Source organism: Vipera ursinii (genome assembly GCF_947247035.1).
Source record: "Vipera ursinii genome assembly, chromosome: 2".
Classification (NCBI taxonomy): domain Eukaryota; kingdom Metazoa; phylum Chordata; class Lepidosauria; order Squamata; family Viperidae; genus Vipera; species Vipera ursinii.
In genome coordinates this window covers 17177665-17203472 of record NC_139513.1, presented here as the reverse complement: position 1 = coordinate 17203472, position 25808 = coordinate 17177665, and the positions used below count along the sequence as shown (strand labels likewise).

At 44.3% G+C, this 25808-nt stretch overlaps 2 protein-coding genes across 3 annotated transcripts; both read right to left on the bottom strand.

Moving 5' to 3' along the window:
• Window positions 1–116: 116 nt before the first annotated feature.
• Window positions 117–4168, bottom strand: LOC310636103 (uncharacterized protein). Its single transcript, XM_083355630.1, has 3 exons — window positions 3606–4168; window positions 2840–2966; window positions 117–2527 (listed from the first exon to the last, which is right to left on the bottom strand). The coding sequence occupies exons 1-3, from the start codon at window positions 3738–3740 to the stop codon at window positions 816–818; spliced, it is 1974 nt and encodes a 657-aa protein (XP_083211756.1). The 5' UTR covers window positions 3741–4168; the 3' UTR covers window positions 117–815.
• Window positions 4169–13313: 9145 nt separating this feature from the next.
• LOC310636099 (uncharacterized protein) lies at window positions 13314–18121 on the bottom strand. 2 transcript variants are annotated; one of them, XM_083355626.1, is made up of 4 exons: window positions 18025–18121; window positions 17384–17491; window positions 16605–16731; window positions 13314–16293 (listed from the first exon to the last, which is right to left on the bottom strand). In XM_083355626.1, exons 3-4 carry the CDS (start codon window positions 16636–16638, stop codon window positions 14312–14314), a joined length of 2016 nt encoding a protein of 671 aa, XP_083211752.1. In that variant the 5' UTR covers window positions 16639–16731; window positions 17384–17491; window positions 18025–18121; the 3' UTR covers window positions 13314–14311. The 2 variants fall into 2 exon arrangements, with proteins under 2 accessions (XP_083211752.1, XP_083211751.1); XM_083355625.1 differs by lacking the exon at window positions 18025–18121 and having other exon boundaries at window positions 17384–17576.
• Between the last annotated feature and the right edge of the window lie 7687 nt (window positions 18122–25808).

Here is a 25808-nt window from a genome sequence, read left to right as displayed (position 1 = left end):
CCATTAACAAGTTTAAAAAGAAAATCCCTAAGCCTCCTTTTTGTTATAGCTTTTCTTCTGTGTCACCACTTGGATGGTAGATAATATTCCAGTTCAAACCAAATATTTTTCTCACTTTCCATTGTTTAATAAACGGTGTTGAAAGAGGAGAAGCTCCTTTAAGACAAGGAGAGGGAGAGAAGGGGATAGAACAGTGCAAAGATTAATGGTAGAGAAAGAAGCACAATTTTTCTATTTAAATTGTGGTAAGCGGGTGTGCAGACAGTCTTCAACCTACAACCAGAATTGATTCCAAAATTGATGTTGCTAATGGAGAAATTTGTTAAATGAGTTTTGTCCCATTTTATGACTTTACGTGCCCCATTTGTTAGGTGAATCACTGAAATTGTTAAATTAGTAACACATCAAGAACATGAAGGTCTCTTACTTAGGAATAGAGATTGTAACTCTTCTCAGGATGTCCTTTTCCCACTGACTGTTCAGTGATCATTTCTGCATCCAGATTACTCCAGTTGGAAAATAAGCATGGAACACTGGAATGTTATTCAGTTTTTGAGCTGGAGGGGGTTGCAGCTTATACTCCGTTGCAGCATGACAGCTCTCCTTTCCCTTTTCAGAGGATAAAATGCAGTCTGAAGAAGGCTCAGATCCTTGGAATCCAAAGTTAATTTAGCCAGCCTAGTCCAGGAGTTGCCCCTAGAACACCTTTTGATGGGGGACATTTTCTGCCAGTCTCTTTGAGAGCAAAAGAGAAGCATGCTGAGTAGCCCAGTGCTACTTTTGCTAATGCAGCTCTTTCCACATTCCGTGCATTTCTACGGCTTGTCCCCAGTGTGGATCCTTTCGTGACCTTTTAGCTGATGTTTGTGAGTAAAGGTCTTTCCACATTCCATGCATTTATATTGTCTCTCCCCTGTGTGGATCCTCTCATGAAGAATAAGAGATCCTTTCTGGGTAAAGGTCTTTCCACATTCCATACATTTATATGGTCTCTCCCCTGTGTGGATCCTCTCATGAAGAATAAGGGATCCTTTCTGGGTAAAGGTCTTTCCACATTCCATGCATTTATACGGTCTCTCCCCTGTGTGGACCCTCTCATGAAGTTTAAGACGCCCTTTCCAGGTAAAGGTCTTTCCACATTCCATGCATTTATGCGGTCTCTCCCCAGCGTGCATTACTTCGTGATATTTAAGGTGATTTTTCTGGGTAAAGCTCTTTCCACATTCCATGCATTTATACGGTCTCTCCCCAGTGTGGATCCTCTCATGAAATTTAAGATTTCCATTCCGGGCAAAGGTCTTTCCACATTCCATGCATTTATACGGTCTCTCCCCAGTGTGGATCCTCTCATGATGTTTAAGATGTCCTTTCCGGGCAAAGGTCTTTCCACATTCCATGCATTTATACAGTCTCTCCCCTGTGTGGATCCTCTCATGAAGATCAAGATCTCCTTTCTGGGTAAAGCTCTTTCCACATTCCATGCATTTATATGGCTTGTCCCCAGTGTGGATCCTTTCATGACATTTAAGCTGATGCTTCTGAGTAAAGGTCTTTCCACATTCCATGCATTTATACGGTCTCTCCCCAGTGTGGATCCTCTCATGAAGTTTAAGAGCTCCTTTCCAGGTAAAGGTCTTTCCACATTCCATGCATGTATACGGTCTCTCCCCTGTGTGGATCCTTTCATGATGTTTAAGATATTCTTTCTGGGCAAAGGTCTTACCACATTCCATGCATTTATATGGTTGCTCCCCAATGTGGATCCTTTGGTGGTGATTAAGATGACTGTTGCTAATGAAACTGTTTCCATATTCCATGCATTTATACGGTCTGTCCCCAGAGTGGATCCTTTTGTGACGATTAAGATCATCTTTCCGGGCAAAGGTCTTTCCACATTCCATGCATTTATATAGTCTGTCCCCAGTGTGGATCCATTCGTGATATTTAAGCTGATTTTTCTGGGTAAAGGTCTTTCCACATTCCATGCATTTATATGGTCTGTCCCCAGTGTGGATCCTTTCATGACGATTAAAGTTTCCCGTCTGGATAAAGGTCTTTCCACATTCCATGCATTTATATGGTCGTTCCCCAGTGTGGATCCTTTGGTGGTAAATAAGATGAAATTTGTTACTGAAACTCTTTCCACATTTCATGCACAGTTTCCTCTTTCTGCTCAGACTGCAATCCCCCCCAGTTTTTACAGAGGTATTTGGTTTCTTTGAAGTAGAAACGGAGGAGTTATTCTCCATAGTTTTTAGAGGCATGCATGTTTTCTTTAGTCTGGTTTCTGCCATAGTTATGTAATTTGAATTCAAGTTTTCTTTTCTCATTTCTTTCTGATCTTGCTTGGATAAGAAGCCAGAAATACCAAGAAAAGTGGATGGCTTCTCCCTTACATTTTCTGGCTGTTTTCTCCTTAGCATTTTGGTGTGCCTCTGATGGCGAAGGATCACTTTTATTTTATTCTTCTCTATTTCGAGTAGATTTAACCTTGCCTCCTTGTCGTTTTCATTCACAGACACATCATCTGCATGAGGAGGAAAATGAAAATTAATATTCTGATTAAAATTTAGAAGGGTCCCACTCAAAAACATGCTAATCTGCATTCCAAGTTTAGTACAATCTATTTGGCTAGCCAGGATGTGATATCTCCAAATTGTTATATAGGAGAATCTTCATCACATAGAAATAATGTTGTCATCTAATACACAGATTAAAGCTTTAGTTTTGAATCAGTCAATCTGTTTAGTCACTTCAATGGACTATCTAGGATCTTTCTTAATTCTTTGTTGAATGTTTCTGCCACGACCTTATAGCGAATTGAACTGTGTGCCCTTACCCAGAGCAGCCATATTGACGGAAATCTCCTGCATGACTTCTATGCACAAGGCCTTCTGCCCAGAATCTAGCAGCCTCCACTCCTCCTCTGTGAAGTCCACAGTCACCTCCTCAAAGGGATTAGTGTTCTAGAAAGAGAAAAAAGTAGACAATCCCAGGAAACAGTTGAAAGTTCTCTCTCTCAATGCACACAAGGGAAAACACAGAGTTGCAAGAGCCAAATGAACATTCAGGACGGATTCATGTCACCTTGTCCACATAGTCCATGGGGCTGAGAAGTTGCACCTTAACAAATCACGGCTTAGCTGCTTCCAGGTTGCAGAATTGAAACAGCCAACGTTGAACAACAGTTTTATTGTTACAGCCACTTAGTGTTGACTTCATGTGCTGTATTTTTCTTGGTATACTTACAGACACATTACAAGGGAGACAGGTGGCATAAATATTTAATAAACTAAATAAACACTTCTCAGGTATGTTTATTCCCACTGTTATAGTTTCAATTCATGGGCTTCATTTTTAACTACTTTAGGCACTTTTCTTAATAGCATTAAGAAATATTAAATTCTTTCTACAATTAAATTTCATTTCTAACAAAAGGTTCCTGCCTATGAATTGTCGCATTTCAATTTCCAGCACAATCTTGAAAGCCAAATGTGGGTGGACACTGTGTTCAAGTCCACATAGACTCAGCTTTTGGTATTAAACACAGCTCCTGAATGGATGGAGCTGGAACGCTACTGTTCTCAGAAAAAACCTGCACCTACCTGGCAAGGTGGCCAGAATTGGGTCCTCCTGTAAATCACCTCTTGAATAGAGCTGGATTGATCTACTCTGCCCCAGAGCTCTGTTGAAATCTCCCCTGTGAACGGCTCCTGCATTTGAAGAACAGCCTGATTCATAATCCATTTTCAGAGGACAATATGATAGTTCACATTCCTTACATTTTGCTTTCCCCAACTGAAATCAGAGACACTTCAGGGACTCTGTATGTGACTTATATTTCTGAGTAAATGGGAGTTAAAACAGCAGGCTGTGTTTTTAAGTACATAAACTGTTAATAACTGTTAATCAGTTTGTTTCTCTTACCATTGTGGTATTCTAGGGGTATCAGAGGCCATTCACATAATCCAGTTCCTTCCCCTTATCTAGATTCAGATAGCACAGATCAGAACCTAAACACTGATTATTATGACATATATGTATAACAGCACAAGGATACAGAGATGTAAAGGGATAAATTAATTTAGGGAAAAAATGAAATTAGTTATCAAAATATTTGATAATATAGTTTTAATAAAGGCTACAGAGTCATATTTCTAATCCCTTTGTTTTCTTGCAGAAGTGATTAGATTCTTGATCATTCCCCCCCCCCAATGGAGCTCCCGGGATGAAGCCCCCCCCCCGCCTCCTCACCTGCCCCTTTCCCGGCTCTTCCCGCTGGGCTTGGCTGAGGAGGAAGCCTTCGGCCAGGGCCACCGCCTGCGAACAGCTCTCGGCTCCGCACTCCCTCACCCAGCTCGCCATCTCCGCGGGCAGCAGGGCCAGCAGCTGCTCCAGCACCACCAGGTCCAGCATCTCCCCTTTGCTGCTCCTCTCCGGCCGCAGCCACTGCCGGCACAGGCGGTGAAGGCGGCTGCAAAGCTCCCGGGGCGTCTCGGCCTCCTGGCGGCAGCCGTCGAGACCGCGGAAGCGCCGGCGGTGGATCTCTGGGCTGAGGGCGGCCTCCATCCTTGGGGATCCCGTCGGGTCTCCTGCTCGAGGGCAGCCAAAAGAAGCCCGAGGCAGTCCCAAATGTCCCTCAGCCCCTCCGCAGCCCCTTCTCCGGTGTGCAGGAGGGAAGAAATGGCTCTCCGCTCACTCGGGCTTTACCCGCCTGAGGAGACAGCGGTCTTCAAAGTCGGCCCTTTAATGACTTCTGGACTTCAACTCCCAGAATTCCTCAGCCAGGCACGTTTGAAGACCCCTGCTCAACAAAAGCCAGAACGAGAGATATGTGCTTCCTAGAGGGGACCTGATAGAAGAGAATGAAAGGGGACCTTCCTTTTCCGGCCTCCCGGAATCTCTACGTCGCTGCCCTTCTTCCGAGGGGGGCGGGGTTCGCCGAAAGGAGGGCGGCGGAAACGGAGGCTGGGGCGGCGATGCCTGCAAAGGGCGGGGAAGGACTGATGATCTCGGCGTCGCCCCTCTTCATCGGCAGCTTGCTGCTGCCCGGGTCCTGCGCTCTGCAGGAAAGTTGGGGAGCCTCCGCTGAAAGTTGGGGCTCTCCTTGGTCTCTGGCTCCAGCGCAGGACGAACGGAACAATCTGTGAAAAGCTTGAAAAGCCCTGCTTTAACTGTTACATCACTTGAGAGAATAGGTTTTGTCTGGAACAAAAATAATGTTCAAGATAAATCTCTCTTCTTAATCATAGAAATTGTCGCCAACAACTGTAGCTTTTACCTTTTTAACACATCTTCATTAACTTCAACCCATACCTTAACGTAATTATTTTGAAACAACATGAAGTTCGTATTTGTCAGATAAACACCCAAGTATTTTACTGTTTATTCAATCTCAAAACCTGATTTTTGTTATCATTTCTCTTTCACCTATTTATTTTGGTAACATCTTGTTTATTAGTGTTATAACCCCATTGGTCATTAATATAACACTTGTTTAAAATTTCAAAATTATTTTTATTTTTCCTCTTGTTATTTTGTGGAGTAGAAAGGTTATCCAGCTGATCAATTGTCCCTGTCCTTTGGTAGAATTCCCCCTCCCCCGCGGTTCTTGCCATTTGACAAACACTCCACATTCCTTCGTTCCTGGGTATACTAATTTGGAATACAAAGTTTCTCTCCCCCCCCTCTTCCAATATTTTGTCAACTTCTGGGTATTGCCCATTTTAATGGTGCATTCTGTTTGATATGGATATTGTCATTTTAATTTACATAAATATCCAGATTGCAGTCGTGATTTTTCTCTTAAAATGTACATAAGCCCTGCTCAGCACAACCAGTACCTAATTCTCATCCCATGCTTGAATTTTTCTGCGAATTTCTAATGTTTACTGAAGATAATAAATTCTATTCAAAATATAGTCTGCATTCTATGACATGTTCCTTTCTTGTGATTAAAGGGGCTCTCCTTGGCCTCTGGGTCCAGCGCAGGACGGATGGAACAGAGTAGCCTGGTAGCCCCTTTTGCCACTGACCCCTTTCCTTGTAAAACGAGAGCTTCGTGAGTGCAGCCACCTCCGTCAGATGCAGAGACTGACGCAGGATGGAAATCGGGAAGGTCAACGGGAGGGGAAGGCAGGTTGGATCCCTGGCTGCCAATGAGGGGAAGCCTCGTCTTCTGCCTCGCCCTGGAGGTTGTCAGGATGCCTGGAGCAGAGAGCTTCCTCTCCTCTGTGCTCCCTTCCTGGAGACGAGACTTGCTCTCTAGCTCCCGCTGGTTTGTTTGCCAGGGTGCTAGAGCAGAAGTGAGCCTAGAAGACCGAGGGTTTCAGTTTAACCGAGCTGGCACCGATTCCCTCGCTTTTTATGTCTCTGTTTAAATACTCCTCTGGAAATCGTGAAAGAGCAGATTATCTTGGAGAAACTCTTACCTATCTGATTAATCAATACTCATTTGATGCCCCGTAATCAATTTATCAAGAATTTGTATAACTAAAGATCAAGAATAAGCTAAAGAAAATTCTTAATTTCATATGATAACTAAATAGACTTCTCAGTGTAGCAATTTGCATATATTTTACACAGGAATTATACTTTCCTCCTTTACATGTTGAATTTATAATATAGAAATATTTATTATTTACCATCCAAAGCTCTTTGAAAATCAGACCCTTGCTTTCAGTTTAGGTCCTCTGCTAAAAGACAAGTGAACTCAGAATAAAGAGTAGCAAAGTTGTTTTTTAAATAACCCACCCACAAATTTGTTATGGGCGGCTTTTCCTTTTCTGGTCAAATATTACTGGTCCTTTGTAAATGGGGAACAAGAACCGCTTACTTCCGATCTTAACTCTGGCGGTTCCAGTGGGTTTTAGCTGAGGAGTGGCATTTGTAGTTTGATTATTTCTGTGCCATGAATTTTTATTTTTCTTATTTTAGAGGTATTGTAATTTTGTTGCTATATAGATTTTCTATTTTTTATTGCTTTTAACTTTGTAAGTGGGCCAGAGTTCCTTTGATGAGACAGGTGTAAAATAAACAATAATTAACAGTAATAATTTAATCAGCTCATTGGAGAATGGCTTAGACTGAGTATTTGTGCATAAATATCCTTGCCACCTAAATCTGTGTTCATGTGTTTCTTCTCCAGTGATCTCCTATGTCCTTAACTTCACCCAATCTTTCATCCAAACTAAACAACAAGCTGCAAAATATAATTTCAATTTTGGTTAACTTAAACTTCCTCTTTCTTTAGCATCTAGTGACATGTTATTTTTAACTCCAGGTATTTTACCCTAAGGTATAAATTTTGATATGTTTTTCTGCCATTCTTTAAATGCTACATGAGTTGTGAGAACAGGTTTTGCCTGGAACAAAAATAATATTCAAGGATAAAAGGATATAATCATATAAATTCTCCCCAACAATTGTAGTTTTTCTCTCTTAAACATATCTTTATCAGCTTCAACCCATAGTTTAACATAATTATTTTGAAACAATATACAGTTCATATTTGTCAGTTTAACACCCAAGTATTTTTCTTTTTATTGAATCTCAAAACCTGATTTTTTCATCGTTTGACCCTCTACATTTTTGTTAACATGTTTTCATTAGTGTTTTCATTGCCCATTAATACAATTCTTTTTTAACATTTTTGAAATTATTTTCATTCTCTCTTATTTTGTTGAGTACAATGATTATCCTGCTGATCAATTGTCCCTGTCCTTTGGCAGAATATGGTAATTTTTTTTCGGTTCTTGCCATCTGACAAATACTCCCACATTTCTTGCTTTCTGGATATACTATATTGCCGTACAAAGTTTTTCTCTCCCCCCCCTCCCCGCCTTTAATATTTTCCCTCAGGATATATTTTGTCAGCTTCTGGGTATCGCCCAATTTAGTGGTTCATCCTCTTTGATATGGATGCTGTCATTTTATTTTACATAAATATCCAGATTGCAGTCACAATTTTTCTGTAAAAAAATACATAAGCCCTGCTTAGCCAGTATCTTGCTCTCATCCCATTTCCTGAATTTCTCTACATATTTGCAACGTTAACTAAAATTAATGAATTCTATCCAAAATGTACTGTACTCTGCATTCTATGATGGAATTAATGATAGAGAAAACATTCCTATGAATTTTTTGTTTTTCTTATTGCTGATATCTGTTAGGAAAGGGGGCTGCATGAAATTGCCCCAATTAAATTGCCACTGACACAGAACATTGTTGTAGACTGTAGAGTCCTACCATGACTAATTTAATTTCTCCTTGGGGACATTTAATTCTTCTGGAAGTTTCCGTAATTTGGGGAGAAAATGCGTCCAATCAATCAATCAGAATAGAGTGCCAAGGGACATTGGAGGTCATCTAGTCCAGCCCCCTGTCAAGCAGGAGACTCCTTACTATTTCGTACAAGTAACTGTCAAGGCTCTTCTTAAAAATCTTCAGTGAGGAAGCATCCACAACTTCCAGAGGTAAGCTGTTCCACTGTTCAAATGTCCTCACGAGTAGGACTCAGTCACTCAATTCTGCTTCCCTTGGAGGCAACAATGTCCACACAAATCTTCTGCAATGCGCAGATCACACGAGAAGAGAGTTTGAGGGCTTTGACAGGATTGTCCAGCCTGAGAAACTTTGGCAAGTGTTCTGCTGCTCCTGTAATGTCAGGGGACAGTGGCGGGGAAAGACAGCTTTCAAAGTGGAAACGAGTGGATCCCTCGCCTAAGTTCTTCATCCTTTGCTCTTTCACCAGAAGAGCCTCCATGTGGGATAGTGTTGATATTTGCCTAACTCCAGCTTTGGAGCCTATTAGGTCTGAACATAAGTGATTCATTTATAGGTCTGAGCTGTCCCTTAGCGGGGCACTCCGCCAAATACCAGCTGTGGAAGGAGTTGCCGGTAACAGTGGTTGGGGGCACTTTAAGAGGACTGCAGAAGAATGCAGTGAAAGTTCTGGATCAATGGGACTACTGGGGCTGCACTATAGTTGGGGAGGGGCCAAAGAGAGAAAAGTTTCTGAGATATGCCTGCTGCAGTGGGAATTGGGGGAGGGGCAATTTGCCTGCTAGTGTTTGTGGGGACTCCCTAGTGCCGTGCTGGCGAACCTATGGCATGTGTCCCACAGGTGGCACGCAGAGCCCTCTCTGGGCACGAACGCCGTCATCCCAGTCCTAGGCCTTCAGCTGGGTTGTATAAAATCTTTCTGCTTTAGGCCTCCGCCATGTGCAAAAAAAAGTTCAATCAATTAATCAATTTCAACTTCTTGCAGGAAAAAAAAGATCTCACAAGGTTGGAGTTGATTGATTGAACTTTTTAGTCCCCCCCCCAGTCTGCCATTACCACCACAGCTATACCCACCCAAATGGCCATGCCCACCAAATCCCCCACTCACCCAGAACCCGAGGATACATAAGTGGGTTTTGGGTTGTAGTTTGGGCACTCGGTCTCTAAAAGGTTCACCATCATTGCCCTAGTCACTCCCATTTTGGTGCAGAAATACCAGCCTATCACCTGCATTCCCTTATTACCCATTTTTGCTCCTTTCTTTGTGGTTTGGTGTGTTTGTGTATACGTGTTATCCTCTTCAAAAGGGGACTATATTTAAAGATAAAAAGGTGTCTTCCCCAAGGATACATCTTGGAGTTGCCTTTGGAGACATCAAGAACAGGCAGATCTCTTACCGGTACATAGGAATAGCGATGGTAAGTCTCCTGCAGATATCCTTTTCCCACTGGCTGTTCAGTGATCATTTCTGCATCCAGATTATTCCAGTTGGAAAAGGACAGCAAGCATTGTACAATCTGGAAAGTTCTTGAGCTATGCTGAAGAAGGCTCAGATCCTTGAAATCCAAAGTTCATTTAGCCAGCCTAGTCCAGGAGTTGCCCCTAGAAACACCTTTTGATGGGGGACATTTTCAGCCAGTCTCGCTGAAAGCAAAAGAGAAGCATGCTGAGTAGCCCAGTGTTCAATAGGCCGGTTGAAAAAGGTTAGTTTGGGTTTTGGAGTGGACCTTTTTCAGTCAGGCCCCACAAATCACTCCTTGCTTGCAGGCTTCTTCATTGACTTTCGGTAAAGTCTGCTGAGAAGTTGCAATTAATCACATGATTATAGGGCACTTGGGAACAGGCAGGAAAGCACTAGAGACACTGTAAGTACATTCAACCTAATATAAATGAATTCTACTGTAAAACATGGCTTCCTGACGTTTGTACTTGATGTAACGAAAAAACTGTTGCTGTGTCCCAAGATCATGTGATTTTCTTTTGTGATGTTCTGACAAGCAAAGTCAATGGGGAATCCAGATTCAGTTAACAACCAGATTACTAATATATCAACTGCAGTTACTCACTTAACAACATAGTCAAGAAATGCAGTAAAATAGGGCAAAATTCACTTAACAAAGGTCTCTTAATGAGAAATTTTGAGCTAAATTGTGGTTGTAATTCGAGAACTACCTGTAGTCATTAAAGGCTTCCCCCCCCCCCAAAATGAATACATTTGTGGGCTGGTTCCCCTCTGCATACTTTGGTGGCCAATATCGCCTCTCTCCTCAGCAAGTCTCTTTCTACCCTCAATAGACTTATATGCTCTTTATGAGAATTGTGTTTTCCAAGTAAAACTATTTCCACACACTGTGTATTAATGCGGTCTATCCCCAGTGTGGATCCTTTCATGACAATTGAGATGAGCTTTCCAGTATAGCTTTTTCCAGTCTATGCACTTATATGGTCACTTCCCACTGTGAATCCTTTGATGATAATTAAGATGACTGTTTCTAATGAAACTCTTTCCACATTCCGTGCATTTATACGGCCTGTCCCCAGTGTGGATCCTTTTGTGATGATTAAGATTTCCTTTCCGGTTAAAGGTCTTTCCACACTTCATGCATTTATACGGTCTCTCCCCAGTGGGGCTCCTTTCATGACAATTAAGATGAGCTTTCCCAATATAGCATTTTCTAGTCTATGCACTTATATGGTTGCTTCCCACTGTGAATCCTTTGGTGGTAATTAAGATGACTGTTGCTTATGAAGCTCTTTCCACATTTCATGCATTTATATGGTCTGTCCCCAGTATGGATCATTTCGTTGACGATTAAGATCTTCTTTCCAGGTAAAGGTCATTCCACATTTCATGCATTTATACGGTCTGTCCCCAGTGTGGATCCTTTTGTGGTGATTAAGATTTCCTTTCTGGATAAAGGTCTTTCCACACTTATACGGTCTCTCCCCTGTGTGGATCTTCTCATGAAGTGTAAGATTTCCTTTCTGGGTAAAGGATCTTTCCACATTCCATGACTTTGGAGGTCATCTAGTCCAACCCCGTGCTCAGGCAGGAAACCCTATACCATTTCAGACAATTGGCTGTCCAGTCTCTTCCTAAAAACTTCCATTGTTGGAGCATTCACAGCTTCTGGAGGCAGGTTGTTCCATTGGTTAATTTTTCAAACTGTCAGCAAGTTTCTCCTTAGTTCTAGGTTGCATCTCTCTTTGATTAGTTTCCATCTGTTGCTTCTTCTCCCACCCTCAGGTGCTTTGGAGAATAGCGTGACTCTTCTTTGCGGCAACCCCTGAGATATTGGAACACTGCTATCATGTCACCCCTCACCCTTCTCTTCATTAAACTAGACAAATCCAATTCCAACAACCATTCCCTATGTTTTACCCTTCAGGCCCCTAATCATCTTTGTTGCTCTTCTCTGAACTCTTTCCAGCTCAATGCTGCTCACTCAGCGCAGCTGACTCTTGGCTTCCATGTTTGATAACTTAATGTTTTGTAGCATCATACCAGCAAAGTTTTGATTTTAATTTAATTTTCATGAATAAAATACTGTCCGGATTCATACACTCTGGGAAGTGATGGATTATTTAAAACATGAAGTACCAAATGAGCAATTAGCTGCATGTAGACCATCAGGCTACTTCATAAATCATGGTTCAAAAATCCGAATGATTAAAGATTAAGAAATATCATTATGTCTAAACACATTATACAGATCCTGCCTCTAGTGTCCCACAATAAACCTTAAAAGTGGGACTTTAATTCTAAGTTAAGGTGGTGACTTTGTCAATTGCAGATAGTCCTCAACTTACACCATTTCATTTTGTGACTGTTCAAAGTTGCAATGGCACTGAAAAACTTATGAATGTTTTTCACACTTATGACCATCACAGTATCCCTATACCCATATGATCAAAATTCAGATAGGTGGCAACCGGCTCATATTTAGGAGAGTTGCAGTGTCCCAGGGTCACATAATCACCTTTTGCAACCTTCTGACAGGCAAACTCAATGGGGAAGCCAGATTCACTTAACAACTGTGTTACTAATTTAACCACTTTAACAATTGTGGAGAAAAAGGTCATAAAATGGGGCAAAACTCACTTAACAATGGTCTCACGTAGCAACAGAAATTTTGGGCTCAAATGTGGTCATAAGTCAAAGACTACCTATATTGGCAAAATAACTTCAGTTTTACACAGAAAAAAACCCAGATGCATAAAAGTAGGTCATGTTTGGACTATCTTATGGGTTGTTCAACCATCACAGAAGTCTCTATACTGGGATCTACTCTTCAAATCTATGCAAGTGACTTCTTCCAGGATCTGGGCTGGGCCAGCGGAGCGCCTCCGCTGGCCCACTTTCTTGCCCTCGGCAGCGCCTGACCCAGGAGCCCGCGTGCCAGAGCAGCCCGGCAGAGGAGCCAGAGTGGCTCCACTGCTGGGGGCGCGTCTCGGCCAGGGCGTTGCAGGATTGGGCCTTGTGTTTCACATGTCTGTACTAAGGCATTGTAAAGAGGTATTAGTACTTCATGTGAACTTGATTCTATCCTTCTGTTAATGAAGCCTAGCAGTGTGTTGGGTTTTTTTGCAGCTGTAGCGCACTGCTGGGTCATATTTAAGTGGATCATCCACGACAGGGGTGTCAAACCGCTGGCCGGACACATCACAAGGAAACCACGCCCACCCCATGGCTGGCAATGGGGAAAAAGCTCCGATATGTCACACAACGTCAAGTGACGTCACGAGTTTGATACGTCTGGTCCACTAGGAGTCAGAGATCCCTTTCACAGTTATTACTATTGAGCAAGATACCACCAATACTATACCTGTGCATTTGGTTTTTCTTGCCTAAATGTAGAACCTTATTTTTTTCACCACTGAATTTCGTTTTGTTAGATAGTGCCCAATGTTCAAGTCTGTCAAGATCCTTCTGTATCTTAAGCCTATCTTCTGAAGAACACTGGGCCTAGAACACAGCCCTGGCGCACGCCACTACACACTTCCCTCCATATAGATGCAGTTCCATTGAAGACCACACACTGAGTAAGGACCACACACTCTTTTTTATTGCTTTTAACTTTGTAAACACCGAGCCCCCTTGTGGCGAGACAGGCAGCAAATAAAAACAGTAAATAATATTTTGATGTTTTTCTGCCATTCTTTAAATTAGTGCTTTTCAACCTGTTGTACTTGTCCAACTGGTGGTACTTTGGCAGTGGGCAGGTACAACACATACGGTGGGTTGAAAAGCAGTGTAAAAAAAGGGGGGGGAGTGGAAACGTTTGCCGGGGGATGAGCTGAACTGGTCGCAAACCACACAGGACTGAGTGTTAGCTGGAGCTACGGTGTTGCCAGAGGAGAAGCTTCTTTAAGACAAGGAGAGGGAGAGAAGGGGATAGAACAGTGCAAAGATTAATGGTAGAGAAAGAAGCACAATTTTTCTATTTAAATTGTGGTAAGTGGGTGTGTAGACAGTCTTCAACCTACAACCAGAATTGAGTCCAAAATTGATGTTGCTAATGGAGAAATTTGTTAAATGAGTTTTGTCCCATTTTATGACTTTACGTGCCCCATTTGTTAGGTGAATCACTGAAATTGTTAAATTAGTAACACATCAAGAACATGCAGGTTTCTTACTTAGGAATAGAGATTGTAACTCTTCTCAGGATGTCCTTTTCCCACTGACTGTTCAGTGATCATTTCTGCATCCAGATTATTCCAGTCGGAAAATAACAAGCATGGAACACTGGAATGTTATTCAGTTTTTGAGCTGGAGGGGGTTGCAGCTTATAGTCCTTTGCAGCATGACAGCTCTCCTTTCCCTTTTCAGAGGATAAAATGCAGGCTGAAGAAGGCTCAGATCCTTGGAATCCAAAGTTCATTTAGCCAACCTACTCCAGGAGTTGCCCCTAGAACACCTTTTGATGGGGGACATTTTCAGCCAGTCTCTTTGAGAGCAAAAGAGAAGCATGCTGAGTAGCCCAGTGCTACTTTTGCTAATGAAGCTCTTTCCACACTCCGTGCATTTCTACGGCTTGTCCCCAGTGTGGATCCTTTCGTGACATTTAAGCTGATGTTTCTGGGTAAAGGTTTTTCCACATTCCATGCATTTATACGGTCTCTCCTCTGTGTGGATCCTCTCATGAAGAATAAGACGTCCTTTCTGGGTAAAGGTCTTTCCACATTTAATGCATTTATATAGTCTGTCCCCAGTGTGGATCACTTCATGATATTTAAGCTGTTTTTTCTGGGTAAAGGTCTTTCCACATTCCATGCATTTATACGGTCTCTCCCGTGTGTGGATTCTTTCATGACATTTAAGAAGTTCTTTCCGGGTAAAGGTCTTTCCACATTCCATGCATTTATATGGTCGCTCCCCAGTGTGGATCCTCTCATGAAAAATAAGAGATCCTTTCTGGGTAAAGGTCTTTCCACATTCCATGCATTTATACGGTCTTTCCCCTGTGTGGATCCTTTCATGACATTTAAGATATTCTTTCCGGGCAAAGCTCTTTCCACATTCCATGCATTTATACGGCCTCTCCCCTGTGTGGATCCTCTCATGAAGATTAAGATCTCCTTTCTGGGTAAAGCTCTTTCCACATTCCATGCATTTATATGGTCGCTGCCCAGTGTGGATCCTTTCATGAAGAATAAGAGTTCCTTTCTGGCCAAAGCTCTTTCCACATTCCATGCATTTATACGGTCTCTCCCCTGTGTGGATCCTCTCGTGAAGATTAAGATCTCCTTTCTGGGTAAAGGTCTTTCCACATTCCATGCATTTATATGGTCGCTCCAAAGTGTGGATCCTTTGGTGGTGATTAAGATGACTGCTGCTAATGAAACTCTTCCCATATTCCATGCATTTATACGGTCTGTCCCCAGAGTGGATCCTTTTGTGACGATTAAGATCTTTCTTCTGGGTAAAGGTCTTTCCACATTCCATGCATTTATATGGTCGCTCTCCAGTGTGGATCCTTTGGTGGTTATTAAGATGACAGTTTCTAATGAAACTCTTTCCACATTCCATGCATTTATATGGTCTATCCCCAGAGTGGATCCTTTTGTGACGATTAAGATCTTCTTTCCGGGCAAAGGACTTTCCACATTCCATGCATTTATGTGGTCGCTCCCCAGTGTGGATCCTCTCATGAACAATAAGAGATCCTTTCTGGGTAAAGGTCTTTCCACATTCCATGCATTTATACGGTCTCTCCCCTGTGTGGATCCTTTCATGACATTTAAGATATTCTTTCCGGGCAAAGCTCTTTCCACATTCCATGCATTTATACGGTCTCTCCCCTGTGTGGATCCTCTCATGAAGATTAAGATCTCCTTTCTGGGTAAAGCTCTTTCCACATTCCATGCATTTATATGGTCGCTCCCCAGCGTGGATCCTTTGGTGGTGATTAAGATGACTTTTGTTACTGAAACTCTTTCCATATTCCATGCATTTATACGGTCTGTCCCCAGTGTGGATCCTCTCATGAAGATTAAAGTTTCCCTTCTGGATAAAAGTCTTTCCACATTCCAGGCATTTATACGGTCCCTCTCCAGTGTGGATCCTTTGGTGGTAAATCAGATGACTTTTGTTACTGAAACTCTTTCCACATTTCATGCAGAGTTTCCTCTTCCTGCTCAGACTGCAATCCCCCCCAGTTTTTACAGAGGTATTTGGGGTTTTTGAAGTAGAAGCGAATGAGTTATTCTCCATAGTTTTTAGAGGCATGCATGTTTTTTTTAGTCTGGTTTCTGCCATAGTTATGTAATTCAAATTCATGTTTTCTTTTTTTCTATACTTTTCTTTTCTCATTTCTTTCTGATCATTCTTGGATAGGAAGCCACAAAAACCAAGAGAAGTGGATGACTTGTCCCCTCCATTTTCTGGCTGTTTTCTCTTTAGCCTTTTGGTTTCCCTTTGATGGCCAAGGATCACTTTTATTTTATTCTTCTCTATTTCGAGTAGTTTTAACCTTGCCTCCTTGTCGTTCTCATTCACAGACACATCATCTGCATGGGGGGGAAATGAAAATTAATATTCTGATTAAAATTTAGAAGGGGTCCCACTCAAAAACATGCCAATCTGCATTTCAAGTTTAGTACAATCCATTTGGCTAGCCAGGATGTGATATCTCCAAATTGTTATATAGGAGAATCTTCATCACATAGAAATAATGTTGTCATCTAAAACACAGATTAAAGCTTTAGTGTTGAATCAGTCAATCTGTTCAGTCACTTCAATGGACTATCTAGGATCTTTCTTAATTCTATGGTGAATGTTTCTGCCACGCCTTATAGCGAATTGAACTGTGTGCCCTTACCCAGAGCAGCTATATTGACGGAAACCTCCTGCATGACCTCTATGCACAAGGCCTTCTGCCCAGAATCTAGCAGCCTCCATTCCTCATCTGTGAAGTCCACAATCACCTCCTCAAAGGGATCAGTGTTCTAGAAAGAGAAAAAAGTAGACAATCCCAGGAAACAGTTGAAAGTTCTCTCTCAATGCACACAAGGGAAAACACAGAGTTGCAAGAGCCAAATGAACATTCAGCATGGATTCATGTCATCTTGTCCACATAGTCCATGAGGCTGGGAAGTTGCACCTTAACAAATCACGGCTTAGCTGCTTCCAGGTTGCAGAACTGAACACAGCCAACGTTGAACAACAGTTTTATTGTTACAGCCACTTAGTGTTGACTTACTGGCATATACTTCATGTGCTGTATTTTTCTTGGTATACTTACAGACACATTACAAGGGAGACAGGTGGCATAAATATTTAATAAACTAAATAAACACTTCTCAGGTGTGTTTATTCCCACTGTTATAGTTTCAATTCATGGGCTTCATTTCTAACAATTTTAGGTACTTTTCTTAATAGCATTAAGAAATATTAAATTCTTTCTACAATTAAATTTCATTTCTAACAAAAGGTTCCTGCCTATGAATTGTCGCATTTCAATTTCCAGCACAATCTTGAAAGCCAAATGTGGGTGGACACTGTGTTCAAGTCCACATAGACTCAGCTTTTGGTATTAAACACAGCTCCTGAATGGATGGAGCTGGAACGCTACTATTCTCAGAAGAAACCTGCACCTACCTGGCAAGGTGGCCAGAATTGGGTCCTCCTGTAAATCACCTCTTGAATAGAGCGGGATCGATCTACTGTGCCCCAGAGCTCTGTTGAAATCTCCCCTGTGAACGGCTCCTGCATTTGAAGAACAGCCTGATTTATAATCCATTTTCAGAGGACAATATCTATGATAGTTCATATTCCTTACATTTTGCTTTCCCCAACTGAAATCAGAGAAACTTCAGGGACTCTGCATGTGACTTATATTTCTGAGTAAATGGGAATTAAAACAGCAGGCTGTGTTTTAGATAAACTGTAAGGGTGTGTTAATTAGTTTGTTTCTCTTACTATTGTGGTATTCTAGGGGTATCAGAGACCATTCACATAATCCAGTTCCTTCCCCTTATCTAGATTCAGATAGCACAGATCAGAAACTAAACACTGATTATTATGAGATAAATCAGGGGTCTTCAAACTCGGCCCTTTTATGACTCATGGACTTCAATTCCCAGAATTCCTCAGCCAGCATGCCTGGCTGAGGAATTCTGAGAGTTGAAGTCCATGAGTCATAAAAGGGCCGAGTTTGAAGACCTTTGAGATAAATGGATAACATCACAAAGGACACAGAGCTGTAATGGAAGAGAAATGTTAAATTAGTAAACATTTACCTCAGGAATAAAAAAATATTCAAATGTGAGTAATTCCAGAAAAGGCTGCAGTCATATTTTAGTCCTATTGCAGATATAGCTAGATCGCTAATCTTTTCTTTCCCCCCCCATGGAGCTCCCGGGATGAAGCCCCCCCGTCCTCCTCACCTGCCCCTTTCCCGGCTCTTCCCGCTGGGCTTGGCTGAGGAGGAAGCCTTCGGCCAGGGCCACCGCCTGCGAACAGCTCTCGGCTCCGCACTCCCTCACCCAGCTCGCCATCTCCGCGGGCAGCAGGGCCAGCAGCTGCTCCAGCACCACCAGGTCCAGCATCTCCCCTTTGCTGCTCCTCTCCGGCCGCAGCCACTGCCGGCACAGGCGGTGCAGGCGGCTGCAAAGCTCCCGGGGCGTCTCGGCCTCCTGGCGGCAGCCGTCGAGACCGCGGAAGCGCCGGCGGTGGATCTCTGGGCTGAGGGCGGCCTCCATCCCTGGGGATCCCTTCGGGTCTCCTGCTCGAGGGCAGCCAAAAGAAGCCCGAGGCAGTCCCAAATGTCCCTCAGCCCCTCCGCAGCCCCTTCTCCGGTGTGCAGGAGGGAAGAAATGGCTCTCCGCTCACTCGGGCTTTACCCGCCTGAGGAGACAGCGGTCTTCAAAGTCGGCCCTTTAATGACTTCTGGACTTCAACTCCCAGAATTCCTCAGCCAGGCACGTTTGAAGACCCCTGCTCAACAAAAGCCAGAACGAGAGATATGTGCTTCCTAGAGGGGACCTGATAGAAGAGAATGAAAGGGGACCTTCCTTTTCCGGCCTCCCGGAATCTCTACGTCGCTGCCCTTCTTCCGAGGGGGGCGGGGTTCGCCGAAAGGAGGGCGGCGGAAACGGAGGCTGGGGCGGCGATGCCTGCAAAGGGCGGGGAAGGACTGATGATCTCGGCGTCGCCCCTCTTCATCGGCAGCTTGCTGCTGCCCGGGTCCTGCGCTCTGCAGGAAAGTTGGGGAGCCTCCGCTGAAAGTTGGGGCTCTCCTTGGTCTCTGGCTCCAGCGCAGGACGAACGGAACAATCTGTGAAAAGCTTGAAAAGCCCTGCTTTAACTGTTACATCACTTGAGAGAATAGGTTTTGTCTGGAACAAAAATAATGTTCAAGATAAATCTCTCTTCTTAATCATAGAAATTGTCTCCAACAACTGTAGCTTTTCCCTTTTTAACACATCTTCTTTAACTTCAACCCATACCTTAACATAATTATTTTCAAACAACATGAAGTTCATATTTGTCAGATTAACACCCACGTATTTTACTGTTTATTCAATCTCAAAATCTCATTTTTTTATTTCTCTTTCACCTTCTATTTATTTTGGTAACATCTTGTTTATTAGTGTTATAACCCCATTGGTCATTAATATAACTCTTGTTTAAAATTTCAAAATTATTTTTATTTTTTCTCTTTTGTTATTTTCTGGAGTAGAAAGGTTATCCAGCTGATCAATTGACCCTGTCCTTTGGTAGAATTCCCCCCCCCCCAGTTCTTGCCATTTGACAAACACTCCACATTCCTTCGTTCCTGGGTATACTAATTTGGAATACAAAGTTTCCCCCCCCAATATTTTGTCAACTTCTGGGTTTTGCCCAATTTAATGGTGCATTCTGTTTGATATGGATGTTGTCATTTTATTTTACATAAATATCCAGATTGCAGTCGTGATTTTTCTCTTAAAATGTACATAAGCCCTGCTCAGCACAACCAGTACCTAATGCTCATCCCATGCTTGAATTTTTCTGCGAATTTCTAATGTTAATTGAAGGTAATAAATTCTATTCAAAATATAGTCTGCATTCTATGACATGTTCCTTTCTTGTGATTAAAGGGGCTCTCCTTGGCCTCTGGGTCCAGCGCAGGACGGATGGAACAGAGTAGCCTGGTAGCCCCTTTTCCCACTGACCCCTTTCCTTGCAAAACAAGAGCTTTGTGAGTGCACCCGCCTCCATCACATGCAGAGAATGATGCAGGAGAGAAATCGGGGAGGGCGACAGGAGGGGAAGGCAGGTTAGATCTGCGGCTGCGAAGGGGGGGGAGCCTTGCCCTCTGCCTCGCCCTGGAGGTTGTCAGGATGGCTGGAGCAGAGAACTTCCTCTCCTCTGTGCTCCCTTCCTGGAGATGAGACTTGCTCTCTAGGCGTAAAGCGTTTCTCCCGCTGGCGAAAACCTTAGTGACCGAGTGCCCAAACTGCAACCCAAAACCCACTTATGTATCCCTGGGTGGTGGGTGGGTATGACCCGTCTGGTGGGCGTGGCTATGGTGGAAATGGCAGACTGGGTGGGCATGGCCAACTTTATGTTGCTCTGGCAGATAGGGCAGGGTTAGGATGAGATTACTCTGTGGGCAGCCCTGCGCCTGTCCCCGGCCAGCCCTCCTCCTCCATCCTTCTGCGCCTTCTGTGGGCAGACTGCGGCTTACCGAGCTGGGCACCCCTCTCCCCGCACATGTCCTCAAGTGGAGGAGCTGGGTAGCCACAGCTCTCATTCCCCTCTGGCCTCCATCTGCCAAGGCCTGAGCTTGGCAAGCCCAGCTGGGCAGCGACGGGCTGGAGAGCGTGAGAAGCAGCAAGCAGTCTCCACGCCCAGTCCATCCCAACTCCGGTACGGAAAGCGAGGCAGCAGCCCCTCATACATTAGACCCAAGTCCTCGTGTTTGTAGGACTATTGGTAAAAAAAAAGTTCCATGAGATTTTCTAACTTCTTGCGAGTCTGATGGAACGTTTTTGTTTGGTTCGAATTGACGAGGACTCAGAGTGGTTAACACTGAACGAGTTTATTGAATACACAAAGTCAACTGTCAAATGTCAAATGTTGCAACCCTTTTATAGAGAAAGCGTTTGAACTGTAACCAATACAAACTGTCTGTTTTCCCGCTCCTTGGTTGTGGCGTCCAATGATTGCACCTTATTTTCCCGCTTTAAACCTTGCAAAGCTGCACAGTGTTTGCAATATCTTCTATGGCTTATTGCTAACTATTTACATACACAACACCCCTTACCCCCCAGTTGGTGTCATTTCTTTACAAAGTCCTTTAGGTATTTTGGTGGCCTATGTATTCTAGAAGGGTATCTGTTACTTTGGCTGCTAGGGGCCCCTTTTCCTGGTTGACTGCTTGGCTGCTGGTTACTATGCTGGTTACTACTGGACCTGGGCTCAGGGTTACTGGCTTCAGATGTACTGCCTTGTGTATTAGGTTGTGTTTGGGATTCAGTTGTCACTGGCCTACTTCGCAGGGGTATTTCCCAATCAATTGGACTGAATTGTTGTTGATGGGCATCTGGAAATATGTCATCTTGCCCCACCACTACACCACTTTCAGGCCTAATGTTATCTGTACTGTTTGCCCTAACTGAGCTTTGGTCCCCCTCAGCTGGCACACACCCACTAGATCTTTTCCTCAGCTGGTCTATGTGTCTTTTACAGACCCTATTCCCTTCCCCCTCAATGATGTATGATAAGGGACCTAAGATTTCAGTTACCACCCCAGGAATCCACTTATCCCCTTGGGCGTAGTTCCTGGCCCAAATCAAGTCCCCCACTTCAAATGTTCTGTTAGGAATGTCAAATTCAATGTTTGGTTGGAGTCGGTCGGGGTGTAGTCTGTCCAACTTGGTCAAGATTTTTCTTCCCCACCTCATTTCAGCTGGACTTTTCCCTGTAGCCGAACAAGGGGTTGTGTGTTGGGCCAACAAGAACTCAGCTAGTCTCTGATGCCAGTCACCTCGAATAATTCTTTTAAGCGCGTCCTTCGTGGTCCTCACGTTCCTTTCAGCCAATCCGTTGGTGGAGGGGTGGAAGGGTGCAGAAGTCTTATGCCTAATCGAGTTGGCCTTGAGGAAATCCTGAAATTCAATAGATGTGAATTGTGGCCCGTTATCAGACACTATTAAATCCGGCAACCCATGAGTGGCAAAGAGGCCCCTTAATGCCTGTATTGTTCTGCCTGCCGTTACTGAACTGACCGGTACTACTTCTAGCCATCTAGAGTAGCTGTCGACCACTACAAGGAACGTTAACCCCTGGAAAGGTCCAGCGAAGTCAATATGAATCCTGGACCAAGGATTCCTAGCTAACTCCCATTTATGTGTGCGGATGTGTTGTTGTTCAGGCCTGGAACGTTGGCACAGATGGCAATTGGCAACGCATTCCTCAATGTCTTGGTCCAATCCTGGCCACCACAAGTGACTCCTAGCTAAGGCCTTCATCCTTACTATTCCAGGGTGTCCTTCATGCAATTCAAATAGAATAGCTGATTTGTGGATTCCTGGGATTACTACACGAGTTCCCCAAAGTAAGCAACCCATATGAACTGATAGTTCATCCTTCCTTCGGAAAAATGGACTGTATTTTACGTCTGGGTTGGCGTTGGGCCAACCGCTCATGACCCAGGCCATTACTCTCCTTAAGATGGGGTCCTTATTGGTTGCCTCCGCTATGTCTTTAGCAGTTAGGGGCAGATCAGGAATATCTTGTAGGGACATTACTTGTCCCACTGGGGCAGGGTCCTCCTCTGTTGTGCTAAGGGGCAATCTGCTAAGAGCGTCTGCATGACCCATGTCTTTACCTGGTCGGTATTGGAGGGAAAATGAATATGCTGAGAGGAAAATGGACCATCTCAGCATCCTGGGAGACATAATTTGGGGAGTCTGTTTATCTGTGGTAAACAGTCCCAGCAGGGGTTTGTGGTCTGTCAGGATTGTAAAGTTCCTGCCATACAGGTAGTCGTGGAACTTTTTAACTCCTGCCACTATGGCTAAAGCTTCCCGGTCAATTTGAGCATAGTTCCGCTCTGCCTTGGTTAGTGTGCGGGAGTAGTAAGCAATGGGTCTTTGCATTCCCTGGGTGTCTAAATGGCTGATTACTGCCCCGACGCCATAAGGCGAAGCATCGCACGCCAGGAAGATTGGTCTATTTTCTATAAAGTGGGTTACAGTTGAGCTACTGGAAAGGATATCTTTTAAGGTCTGGAAACTCACTTTGTGCTTGTCTTGCCAATGCCAAGGGGTCTTCTTATCTAAAAGCCTGTGCAGTGGTTCTGCAATGGCAGCCTTATGTGGCACAAAAGTGTGATAAAAATTTACCAAGCCTAGGAAGGCCTGTAGCTCAGCCTTGTTCCTTGGTTCAGGAGCCCCTTTTATTGCTTTAATTTTTTCAGGGGTAGGGTGGACCCCGCTTTTGTCAATCCTGAACCCCAAAAAATCAGTGGATTTAACCCCTATGCTACATTTTTCCTTTTTTAATTTTAATCCAGCCTTTCTAAATCTACCCAGTACCTGTTCCAGCCGCTCTACTAACATTCCTTCATCTTTTCCAGCTATTAGGACATCATCAAAGTAAGGGCATACTCCAGGTATGCCCTTTAAGGTCCTCTCCATCACTTCTTGGAAGATGCCTGGAGCAGCTGCAATCCCAAATTGCAGTCTGTGGACTCGGAACGCCCCCTTGTGGGTAACAATTGTTTGCGCCTCTGCAGCCTCTTTGGAAACAGTCAACTGTAAGTACGCATGCGCCAAGTCGAGCTTGGCGAAGATGGCGGCGTCCTGGATCGTGGCGAGGACCTGCTTCACCGTCGGGACCGGGTAAGCATGCTTTTTCATTCCAATGTTGAGGGTCGCTTTATAGTCGGCGCAGATCCTCACATCCCCATTGGGTTTGAGGGGTGTGACGATCGGCGTCTCCCACAAACCGCCCTCAACGGGTTCTAAAACTCCGAGGCCTACAAGCCGGTCGAGCTCGGCCTCGATTTTTTCTTTTAAGGCAAAAGGTACCCTCCGGGCCTTTAGCCTGATTGGATTTACTGAGGGGTCTAGGTTAAAATTAATGGGGGGCCCTTTGTACTTGCCTAGAGATCCATCGAATACGTCTGCAAATTCTTTGCAGACGGATTCGAGGGTCTTATTTTTAATCACAGAATTTATTCCCCCTATCCAAATTCCCAGGGCAGGAAACCAATTAAGCCCTATTAAGCTAGTCCTATTCCCCTCCGTAACTACCACATCTAAGACCCCCTTAAATCCCTTAAAATTAACTCTAAGGCTGGTCTTTCCCTTTACGATTATTGGACTTTTTTGGAAGTCCGTTAATTGAATATTTGTTGGGCTAAGTGGAATTCTTTTTCCACTTAGTTGTTCAATTTTTTTCAGGGTTTCAGTGGAAATTATCGACACTGAAGCCCCAGAGTCGATTTCCATTCTGCAAGGAACCCCTTGCAGAAGGACTGTGATTTTTAATTTTCCGTCCGGAAAATTGTGCCCCCTTCCCTGCCTTTTCCGATTGACTCGGGCCACCTCCCCTGGGTTTGAAAATTTCGCCCGGGATCTAGGGGTCTCCTTGCCACTAGCATTGGGGGTTACCTTACCCTCTGGCCACACATCGACTTCATTCAGACGGGAGTCCCGGACGCGGTTTCTGCAGATGGCCTGGATGTGGCCGGTCTTGCCACAAGCCCTGCACTTGGCGGTGCGGAATCGGCAGGAAGCGCGGGGATGGTTGCCGCCGCAGCTGCCGCATCGGTTCTGGGTGTCGTTGTCGCGCGGTCTGGTTGCGGTGTCCCGCCACGGTCGTTGTGCCCCGGTCGGTGGTCTCTGCGGTGTTGCGGGTTGTTGCCGGCGGCCGGGTTCGGGCCCTTCGCTTCTAAGTTGTCTGGGTGCCATCTTCCCAAATCGCCTGGAGACTTCGGCGATCTCTTCCTCCCACTGCTGATCCACCTCCCCGCAGTCCACATAGCCCTCTTGGTTAATTTCAGGTGCTGTCGCCATGCTACTGCGGGGGGGGTCGCGATACCCGGTAGACTCATACGTTAGGAGTTCGTCGAGCACTTCCTGTAAATCGCCAGTAGGTTTGGCGATTATTCTGTTTTGTAATTGTTCATCGCGTAAGCCTAGCACAACTCTGTCCCGAATCCTAATTTCTAAATTATCGTATTTGCAACGAACTGCGGCTTCCCTAACGGCAGCGACGAATTTCTGTATGGATTCCCCCGGTCTCTGATTTCTCTTCTCGAAGATGCGCCGCCAAAAAAGTTCGGACCTTCGGGGAGTAAAGTGCACCTTTAGTTTTGCAAGGAGGTCGGCATAGGGCACGCTGGAGACTGGTTGTGGCTGGCACAGCCCGACAGCGACTCTGTAGACCGGTGTGCCGCAAATTGTCAAAAGTGCCGCCGCTTTTTTTCGGTCGTCGGTGATTCCGTTCACTAACAGGAATCCTTCGACCTGACCAATATATTCTTCCCAATCTTCGGGGAAGTTAGGGTCAAATTCCTTCAATGACCCGATTTGCGCCATTCGGAGAATTTTTTTCCTATTCTGCCGCGGCCGCTCGGTTGACTGTGACTCGCTCAGACTTTGCCGCCTTCACGACAATTCTTCCTAATCTCTGGTCTTCTGTCGATCCCACCTTCGTCGCCAGTTGTTTGGTTCGAATTGACGAGGACTCAGAGTGGTTAACACTGAACGAGTTTATTGAATACACAAAGTCAACTGTCAAATGTCAAATGTTGCAACCCTTTTATAGAGAAAGCGTTTGAACTGTAACCAATACAAACTGTCTGTTTTCCCGCTCCTTGGTTGTGGCGTCCAATGATTGCACCTTATTTTCCCGCTTTAAACCTTGCAAAGCTGCACAGTGTTTGCAATATCTTCTATGGCTTATTGCTAACTATTTACATACACAACAGTTTTGTCCCAGAAACGCTTGGCAAAGGCTGAGAAGCAAATGGAGAAACGGAATGCAGCTGAAATGCAGATTAGTGTCTGGTAGGGAGAGGGAAGCA